The sequence below is a fragment of the Primulina tabacum genome, chromosome 2 (assembly GCF_025594145.1).
Source record: "Primulina tabacum isolate GXHZ01 chromosome 2, ASM2559414v2, whole genome shotgun sequence".
Classification (NCBI taxonomy): Eukaryota; Viridiplantae; Streptophyta; class Magnoliopsida; order Lamiales; family Gesneriaceae; genus Primulina; species Primulina tabacum.
The window spans coordinates 35,348,913-35,360,237 of record NC_134551.1 but is presented as its reverse complement, the minus strand read 5'-3'; the positions used below and the strand labels follow the sequence as shown (position 1 = coordinate 35,360,237).

Genomic DNA, 11,325 nt, shown 5'->3' with positions numbered 1-11,325 from the left:
TGTACCAGTAGGTGTCCAGAACACAATAATATACACATATTATAGAAGCATCCAAATTCCAACTTCATGAAATATTTGTACCAGAATTTTGCCAATTGTGTGCCATATCGATATATATATGATACTAGATTCAGCCTATTTTGTGCTACATTTTTTTTCACATGTGATATAATCGGCCCCAATGAATACAAACCAGAAAATGGACAACAAACAATCAACCACATGTACCAGTAGGTGTCCTGAACACAATAATATACACATATTATAGGAGCATCCAAATTCCAACTTCATGAAATATTTGTACCAGAATTTTGCCAATTGTGTGCCATATCGATATATATATGATACTAGATTCAGCCTATTTTGTGCTAAATTTTTTTTCACATGTGATATAATCGGCCCCAATGAATACAAACCAGAAAATGGACAACAAAAATCAACCACATGTACCAATAGGTCCAGAACAACATACACCAGTGGAAGAAAAATAATTCAGAAATAATATTGGATCATACAACAGTGGCACAACATCATTCTGAAACTGAACAACAAATTGTATACATTACAAAGACAACACATGAAATGTGACAACGGAATTCAGATTCAACAAATCATATAACACCTGACAACTCAACACAAACAGTATGCAAAAACACAATAATCAACTCAAGGCTACACTGCCAATGCTGCCTCTGGAACGGGTGTGTCTCCTCTTGTGCACGTCCAAAATTGAATCCACTGTTGTCCTTTTCCTGTAGAAATGAGCAAATTTGTATCAACTTCAAGAAAATAACAAATGAAAATGATATTGGAAATGGTCAACAAAAAGTGAACAAATTTCTACGAGCACCATTCAAAAAGACCAAAAAGACAAAATAAGCTAGTTTATAGCTTCTTTGCAGCTTCTTCGGTTGTGTCCTCGTACCTGACAACGACTACACTTTGACAGACGTGATTGAATTTTGGATGGTATTCTTTGAGACTTTCTACGCCTTGGCTGACTACGCACATCAGGAGCATTGATTACATATCCTTCATCGCCATTAAACTCATACATGTCAAATGTCGGTATGGGATTAATAATGCCCTTGTATGTTTGACGATACATATCAGTTTTGAAAAATTTATCACAGAAGGCGTATACCGACATTGACTTCGATTCTATGGCAGCACAAACATGTTTGCAAGGGAGCATATTGATCTGCCAGGCTCTACATGAACAAGTCCATTCATTCAAATCAACATCACATGTTTTATCACAATCAACTACTTCAAACTTCCAACCACATGAACGGTGCACTCTCAAGGTGTGAGATTCAATGTATGTGCTCAGAACAACCTTCTCCTTTGCTGGGCTTAATTCTTTCACCATCCTAATGTTGCTTCGCGTCGTCGGTGCATCATATTCATTATTTGCACACGTATATGGTCAACCATAGAAACAACAGGGAGATAAAGAGCTGGTTTAACCCAATTATTCCAACATTCAGCGATGTTATTATTTATAACACCCCAACGATTTCCACGAAACAAAGCATTAGCCCAACTTTCAGGCTCAGACTTTTGAATAAATGCTATTGCAAGTGGCATTGACTCAAAGATATTATTTATGTGCTGTGAAAACTCATGTTGTGATGGGGCATAGGCAACTTTTTTGAATACCGACGATCAATGTTTTTTGTTATGTAGAGGATAACTTCGCAACACCTGTAATGACAAAAAGACAAGTAATAATTTTTTTTTCTAATAACAGTACATAAATTATAACTATTTAATCATATAATACACACAGAAAACATTAATTAAGTACTAACCGTCTTCACAAAATTATCGACCAAGTGCCTCAAACAATACGCATGATGACTACCCGGAAACAAAAGTTGGATAGCCTTGATAATCCCAGGATGTCTGTCTGAGAAAAAAGTGAATCTGTCGAATCCCATGGTATGATGCGTAAGTATGACACATCTCAAATGATAACAAAACCATTCCCAATTAGAATCATTCTCCGCATCTACTACAGAATATGCTAAAGTGAAAAGATCGTCATTGGCATCCTTTGTCACAGCAAGTAGCATACTTCCTTTTTATTTATTTTTTATGTGAGTGCCATCCAAAAATATCAACGGTCTACAACCAGTAGCAAAACCAACTGCACAAGCATTAAAACAAATGAATAATTGTTTAAACTTATTGTTTATCGGATCTATCTCACATTCAGCAACACTACCAGGATTTGTTTCTCTAACAGCTTGGCAATACCATCTCAATCTATCGTAGCAGCCCTTTTCTGAACCGTGAATATCATGCATCGCTATTTCCTTGCCCTTCCACACCTTGCGATAACCTATCTCTACTCCATAGTCCCTATGTAAATCCCTCATCATTGAACAAGGACGATAAGAAGGCTCTCCCCTCAATTTATCCTTCAATACATTAGCAACCCAAGCTACATCAGCTCTAGGATGCCCTCTACTACGTAAATTATCCTTCCCACACGAGTGTTGTAAATTGCATTTTCTAATCCCAAATAGATTGTCTGTTTTATGTCGAGAAACATAAATCCTCCATTTACAACTTTTTACACTACAAATAGCGACAATCTTTTCTCGATCATTTTTTTTATACAAATATGAACGTCTGGTAGCAATCGAATACTTTTTAATATAGGTCCTACATTCTGCAGCATCCTTGTATTTGCCCCTCGCCTCGGATGCAATGAAACCAAGCGTCAATGGAATTTTGTGCGGGGGCATCTTCGAACTCGTTATCACTACTGGAATGTCTGTCATCTTCCTCAACCCTTACCAATATCATAACCATATATTCAGTAATAAATAGGTAAAAACTAAGTTTTCTAATGGAAAACAATAGTACTACAATAGATAGTGAAAATTTGGGCATCAATTAAATTACTCAAATGGAAATAATGACACAAAATAGACTACTGCTGCAATTAGTCGAACACATACACAACATAAAACCACTGTATTCTTATCTTCCAGGGTTATCACTATAAAAAAGTGCAATATGAACAAATAAAACATACCAATATAACACAACATACAAAATAGAACAAAATAACGACACTACCTCTCCACAGATTTTCCACCTCCAATCTGCTCTTTTCTCTCTGCCAACATTTCAATCAGTGTAAGCTTCATACACATATGAAGATGGATCATATTAAGCACATCATCATCATCGTTTAACGTCACGTACATCTTATGTTGGGGAGCTAGGTATCGCAGAGTAATAGATTCAGGATTAATCTCCTCGTTTTTTCCCAAGACTAGCAAAAATATCAAACAAACTACACCCACTGAAAATCGAAATCACAAAGAGTTGGTTATTGAACTTGCAGGTACCAAGAAACGCAAGATTCGATGATGACCCAACTCCAGCAAATTCCATTACACAGCAAGGTAAAAGGACAAAAGGGACGAGAGATTGCAGAAAACGAAGAGCTATTGGTGCAAAGTTTACTCTTGTTTAGTCGTTGAAAGGATTTTGTCACAATTTTTTCCAAACATTTTCATCGGCAATGGGAAGATCGGAGTGTTTAAGGGTTGAGGATAATGAGAGCCGACCAATTTGGGTTTCTTGGGAAAGATTTTCATTTTTTAAACTTGCCCATATAAGGGTATTTACGGTTTTCAAAAAAAATTTGAGGGTACAATGGTAACTTGTTACCAAGTAGAGATCTAAAACACACAAGGAAAGATGTCAGGGACTTGAAACATACTAATACTGACATGGGGAGTGGAAGCAAATGTATGTTTACTTTTAGGTATTTATGAGCAATTTACCGATAATAAATCCTATTTTGTTAAACGGTGCCTTGAATCTATATAATTGTACGGAGATGTGTGCACTTGTGGTCTGATTATGAGGGTCCACGTTGCCTTTGCAAAGACGATATAGTGGCATACACAAAAGTAGACAAAAACTTGGGACCATATTCCATTGAATCTTTAGTTTCTTGCCTAAAATTTTTTCTACCACCTTCTATTAAAATATTATAAAGTTTATCTATCCATATATACCTGGCTAAATGTAAAACTTCAACGTAACAAAATAACATAAGTTATTTGACCAAAATTTCGAATATTGAATATCCAAAACCATCGTATAAGACCTTTTAAAAAAAATCGCAGAAGGTAGTATTAGGTGTCAACGTAATATGGAACGTTTTCATATTTTTGAATTTTCATTCATCTAAATAATACAATACATATATATATATATATATATATATATATATATATATAGTTTTGATATCTTGCACACCTACCGTGCACACCTAAATAATACAAGCGCTCTGAAAGTTGTGCTGTAGTTTTTAGTTTAAACGGCAATAGTGTTTTACAATGAATAAATAACCAAACAAAGCAAGAAATCCGAAACTAGGTTTTGGAACAAAAAATATGTGCTACGGCGCGCGCGGCTGCGCAGAATCACGCACAGGGGCACGCATCGTTCTGTTCTGGACCAGCGCGGGGCGCGCGGTCGCGCCGGTTGTCGCGCTGGTGCGCGCCAGGCGCGCACGACCGCGCCACAATGGGTGCAGGTGCGTGCGCGGGGCTGCACTGCCTTGTTGCGCGGGTGTGCGCCAGCGGCTATCTCCTCGATTATTTTAGTGCACTCGCATGCTTGGTTGCTCAACACTCCTTCATTATATTCTTCTTTTAACTCCTTCAAAAAGTTGAACTTGTTTGATTCTTTATTATTAATCACAATCAAGCTTGAAAGTTCAAGGCAACCTTGCGTCTTAAATCTCCTTCCGACCATTAGGACGTAACGCCTGATCAGATTCATATCATACTCCCCTTCTTCAAAAAGATTTGTCCTCAAATCTTGTCTACCTACGCAAAAAGGAAGCAAGTTAGTAATAACAAGAATTAAATTATGAACATGCTTACCTTGAAACTCAAGTTTGTAGACGCTATCATTTACTCGCTCCATCAGCACTGGAAACCCCAACATCACCGTCTTCTTTCCTATAAACTCATCAACTTCACCATTTAACAAATAAAAATTGAAACCAAATGATAAAATATCACTAAGTATCACAAATATCAGATTTCTCCCCTTCTTAGACCTAGTCAATACCAAAATAATATTCATACACGTGTACGACCATAGCTCACTAGGAATAAGATATAACTGATGCACGACATATGAATACACTCGACATGTCATTCTTCTGTATGCAATGCATGTTTCACAATTCCACTCAATATACCTCCTCATATGCAACCATAGTAAAAATTCATGCATCATATCTATGGCTCTAGTTACTTCATGGCTACCAATCAAACAAATATCATGTGCCTCAATATCAAGCAACAACTCATGCAATGGGTGTAGGATGAAAAATTTATTCTCTTTAAACAGGTATTCATCATGAACAACGAAATAATCATAATCAACCATGCACTTTTCACCACCATCACCAGTCACATAATAATCATGCAAATAGAACACACTAAATGTACTACCCATGTAATCTTCACAATCATCACCAATCAAATATAAATCATGGAAATAAGACACGTCACATGTACTATCAATGCAATATCTTATCGCATCACAAAAATCTAAGTCTAATGCATATAAACCCTTGTGGCGAAAAAATCCCACCAACTTAGTAACTCGTGAGAAATCAAAATTCATAATAGATACATGCAATTCATCCCTGGTCTCAAACCCATAACATTCAATGAATAAGGATAAATTTACATCCGGCCCCTTAACCACCAAATTTGCAACACGTTCTCCAAGCTTTGAAAAACGATACCTCAAAGAATAAGGATAAGGACGAAAGTCATGCCTCATGGTTGTTGTGTTGGCAACTAACCTTACCTCATCTTGATTGCCTCCAACGTCATGTTGATCAACACATGGCATTCCTCCACCATCAGTTCTTGCTTGCCTCCTCATCATGACATCTCCATCATCCTGTAAGTGTGAAATAACAATTCTCGGGATTGAACCGGCGATATCATCACAGTGATAATAAACCTCTTTATACAAAGGTACTTTAAGGGATTTATACAAAATTAAATAACTCTCTACCTCACTCTTTTCACTCTTTTGGGCCTTTAATTTATTGTTAATTTTCTTTTCTTTGGCCTCTTTTTCTTTCTCATTTTCATCTTTTTCTTTTATATATATGGTCACCTCACTTTTTGGTTCACTCTTTCTTTCGACCACATCACATTTTTTCCGCTCATGTCAATAAATTTCAATTGATCAAAATAAATATGTTTTTCTTCAAATGATGTGCGCAATAAAGTTTCTTCTTGCCTACTCTCCTCCTCCTTAATAGACAAATCACATACTTCCCTCCCACATAATAATTCATTTTCCACAATGTTTTGTTCAACAGTACTCGTATAATAAACCAGTGAAGTACTATCATCTATCAATTCACCTTCCACCACATACTGCTCAACACTCGCGTCAAGAACCAGTGTATTATTATCATCATCAATCTCCCCAACCTCAACTTCAGATTCAGGTTCAACAACAACCTCAACATCCACTTGAAATTCAATCTCAACGGACGAATCTACTACTGTCAGCTCCTTACGTTGACATTGGCTAGTATCATGCCCAAATTTTAAATACCAACAACATATAATATCAAAAGTACTAGAATTTGAGTTTTTACTTGTACCTTGATATTCATATTTGGTAGCTTCACGTCTTGACTCCTTCATTGGCCTAGCAATGATTTTCTCGTCCTCCACGTGGATGCCAACGACTTCCTATGCACATCACGTTCACTTCTTCTGCCAACTCTTCTATTCTCCTCATATCGCCTATCATCATCACGAATCCCAATGCAACGCTCTACTCCCTCCAAACCTACTACCTTGCCTATTCTCATCTCCCTGCCTATCATACATCTTCTCTTCTTCACACCTCATATACCTCTAACGTAGAGGCTTAAACTCCTTCTCCCATATTCTATCCAACCTCCTTAACATTGTTTGAAATTGATAATCGTCAATCATTATACCTGCAAGAAAATGTTAGTAGAAAACAATAAAGAATAAATTTTCCTCACCATGAATCCTCATTGGTCACTCCAATGAAAATTCACTCGACTCTCTCTTTTTTTTTCTCACTACAAATACTCACCGGTCACTCCAAAGAAATAACGCTCGCACTCAAGTGTTTTCACTCGAATTTGATAGTTCTCTATAAGATGTGCTCAAGCTTTGTACTTGTATATCAAACCAATCAGACTCAACTCATGGACACTCGCCACTGTCTCACTTAGATTGCGCAAAGCCAAGAAATTTGAAAAATATTTTTTTTGATTGTGAGAGACACTTGAATATGGCTCTCACTAAGAGAATAGAATAAAACAACAAAACCAATTTACAACAATTTTTTTCAGAATTTTTGTACTCTTTTTTTTTTCTTTTTTTGCACAAGAAACTCGAAAATTCAAGGATAAAATAAAAAAAATGCACCAAATTTCGAGAATCACATATTCTCTCGAAAACGAAGAACGATAGGATAACGCAGATCTGAAAACAGAACGAAAGATTAAACAGATATGAAAATAACGACAAACTTACTTGAATCAAAAGGGAACATGAAGCTCTGATACAAAATGATACGATTCTTCAATCATGAAAGCAAACACACTCAAAACAGAGTCACGCCCTCGATTCGATGAACAAAGAACGTTGGGTTGTCTCGATCTTTTGAAACAAGCAATGATTTTGTGATATTCACCTTTAAGCGATGAAAACTTAGCAACAAATATTCACGATAGAACAATCGAATTTCAGACGAACTTTCAAAGAACTCGTCTTTGACAATCCGTGCGAAAACAATTGACAAACACCACAAAGATGAAATCTTTGATAAGTTTGATTTTAAGAACAAAGCAAAAGCCTTGAAAAGTTTGAGAGAAATCAAAATATTTTTATAAAAACTGAAAAAATTCTCTTGTTCATAGTGTTTTACAATGAATAAACAACCAAACAAAGCAAGAAATCCGAAACTAGGTTTTGGAACGAAAAATATGTGTTGCGGCGCGCGTGGCTGCGCAGAATCACCTGCAGGGGCACGCAACGTTTTGTTCTGGACCAGCGCGGGGTGCGCGGTCGCGCCGGTTGTGGCGCTGGTGCGCGCCAGGCGCGCGCAGCCGCGCCGATTGTGGCGTCGCGCGCTGTTCTGCCAAGCGCTCGCGCGGGTGTGCGCCAGCGGCTGTCTCCTCGATTATTTTAGTGCACTCACATGCTTGGTTTCTCAACACTCCTTCATTATATTCTTCTTTTAACTCCTTTAAAAGGTTGAACTTGTTTGATTCTTCATTATTAATCACAATCAAGCTTGAAAGTCCGAGACAACCTTGCGTCTTAAATCTCCTTCCGACCATTAACACGTAACGCCTGATCAGATTCATATCAAGTGATGATCGCATTTATTGGCAAGTGCTGATCCCGACACAAGATTCTTTCGAATGTCTGGAACATGTATCACATCAATAAAATTTAATTCCCTGTCAGATGTCATCTTGAGCACCACCTTTCCAAGTCCCACGATTTTTGACGTAGTAGAATTAACCATGAAGAGTTGTCGTCCACTAATCGGGGTATAGGTAGAGAACATTTCTTTTTCAGTGCAAACATTCCTTGTTGCTCCGATGTCGATGGACCATTCTTTTGGATTGTCCACTAGATTGGATTCAAACACAACACTGGAAAGCGTGAGATCCGTCATGTCATTTGACAATTTCTTTTGTTCGGTGATGTTTACTTGGTCCCTTGACTTTTTTCGATTACCTTTCTTTTCTCAGAAATCTAGTGCCAAATGATTTGGCTTGCCACAATTATAATAATTTCCTTTAAATTTTTGGCTTTTCTTTTTCTTTGGACCATTTCATTAGTGTTTTCTCTTCTTACTAGTGTTTTGTTCCACCAAATTTGCCATCGCCTCAAAATTGCTCTTTTCGGCCTTCCTTTTCGGATGCCTTATTGTCCTCCTAATTCTTAGGCACACAATCAAGTCTCCAAGATTCATCTCTTTGTGTTTATGATAATTCTTAAAATCTTTCCACATATGAGGCAATTTTCCAATCATGGCCGCCACTTGGAATGAATCACTAAGGGTCACTCTTTCCGAATGAATTTCTTACAGAATTACTTGTAACTCTTGCACTTGGGCCATAATCGATTTGGAGTCAATCATCTTGAAATCCAAAAATCGTCCGGCAATGAATTTCTTCAAGCCGACATCCTCAGATCTATACTTCTTGTCAAGTGACTCCCATAATTATTTTGCCGCTTTGACTCGACAATACATATTGTATAGTACATTGTTTAATCCATTGAAGATATAATTTTTGCATAGGAAGTCGCTATGATTCCATGCATCAATGGCTTCCCTCTTTTGATTATCTTGTTCTCTTTCATCAACAGTAGACGGATCTTCTTTAAGGAATTTCGCCAAAGCTAAGGTGGTTAAGTAGAAAAGCATCTTTTGTTGCCAAATTTTTTTAATTTTAAGCGTTAAAGCTTAAAAATTCACATGTAGGACTAAACTTAGAGAGAAAGGAGAAGTAGAGAAAATTGTGTGTGTCATACAAATGAATGTAATCTTATTTATAGAAGATGAAAAATCTTTAATGAAAAGACAGACATCTTCATAAAATGATGCACCATGTCACTTGAATCAATGGTTCAATTCGGCCAAGTCGCTAAAGTGATGCCTCAATTGAAGAGACGCCACCGATTGCCGTGTGATTGCGTATTAATAATATATAATTTTTTCGATTCAATCGTTTCATTAGATAAAGTTCGAACTCAATTAATTTCTCATTCACCATAATTGGTAATCGAGAAATAATTTCGTTCGTCGCATAACTCGTTCGAATTATTTTATCGATTCTAAATAGATACAAAACTTATTTTTCTTTAACAATATTCTATAAGGTGACACTCACAACATGACTATAAAGTTTTTTGCCTGGGTATTTATTTTCTGATTTTATATTAAGGTATAGTTTTGTACACTGAATAAGAGAGTGATTGATAAATAATACTTCTTATCCCAGGTTTGGTATCTTTTTAGAAAGCCCATGATAATATCATGGGTTCGTGATAAATAATTTTATACAAGGATAAAATAATCTTTTTATGAGATTTGATAATTTTAATTTAATGATAAAAAACATCACAAATGACTTAATTGCCCTCAATATATAAAAAATCCTAAACCCTATCGTTTGATATGAAAACCTGGTTTGGAACACGTTGGATTTTTAATTTGTTAATTGTAGTAATATTAGTTTTTTTAGAAAATAACCAATATTGATTTATTGTTTTTCCAATTTTTTGAGTACTTCGTTTGTTTTATAAGTGTCACATGTAGTTCAAAATTTAATAAATTACATAATTATTTTTTTGATTTTTCTTTCTTTTTTGCCATAAATTTATAAAAATAAAATGATATTTAAATTGTCAAATAAATTTTTAAAATTATATTTAAATTGTAACGTCGATTTTGAAATTATAAAATTTATTTTGAACAGATAATTATGAACTCAAGCAACAAATTTGAAATTTTTTTCATTACAATCTAATATATAAATTTAATTACTCTTATTAAAAGCATACCAAACATTAAATATAATATCTTATATCTTATTTATCAATAACTTATCCTTATATTATATATCACATGTTTATCCTATCATGTGTACCAAACTATGCCTAAGAGTAAAAATTTTATATCGTATAGTCTTGTGCTAGAATTTAGTATAATCAAATTATATTTCTTAGATAGATAAAAAGTTAAAAACAAAAGTAAAAATTATATTTGAAGCCGTTACTATTAGTTTTTATAACATACAAAACGATGAGAATAATACTATTTTTGTATTATAAAAAAATAAAAGAATGTTAGTTGAAAAAATTATAAGATCACTCACACTCTCTAAGTCTAATAATAAATTGGCAAGAATCGTGCAAACATATTTTAATTTTTTGAGAGTGTCATAATTCTTTTATACAAATAAATTATAGTAATCCAAATTAAATAATTATAATATATTTTTCCACTTCCGGAATAAACTAATTTAAATTATATTGCTTTTAATCTAAAGTAGTTACCAAACAAAATGTTTGGTTATGTGACGCACCTCCTCCATCGTTTGTGTTGTGATGCGAGTTTAGTGCAATACTAATACAGATTCTATTTGGACAACATTACCATTTTAATAGAATTAAAATAATATATTTAAATTCTTACATTGTAGTGAATTGGAGACTTTATTTTAAGGTGAATTCAAAGTCATGT

The 11,325-nt window shown here is 35.1% G+C and overlaps 1 protein-coding gene across 1 annotated transcript; it reads right to left on the bottom strand.

Moving 5' to 3' along the window:
- Positions 1 to 611: 611 nt before the first annotated feature.
- On the bottom strand, positions 612 to 1,372 carry LOC142537651 (uncharacterized). Its single transcript, XM_075643147.1, has 2 exons — positions 926 to 1,372; positions 612 to 752 (listed from the first exon to the last, which is right to left on the bottom strand). The coding sequence occupies exons 1-2, from the start codon at positions 1,370 to 1,372 to the stop codon at positions 612 to 614; spliced, it is 588 nt and encodes a 195-aa protein (XP_075499262.1).
- Between the last annotated feature and the right edge of the window lie 9,953 nt (positions 1,373 to 11,325).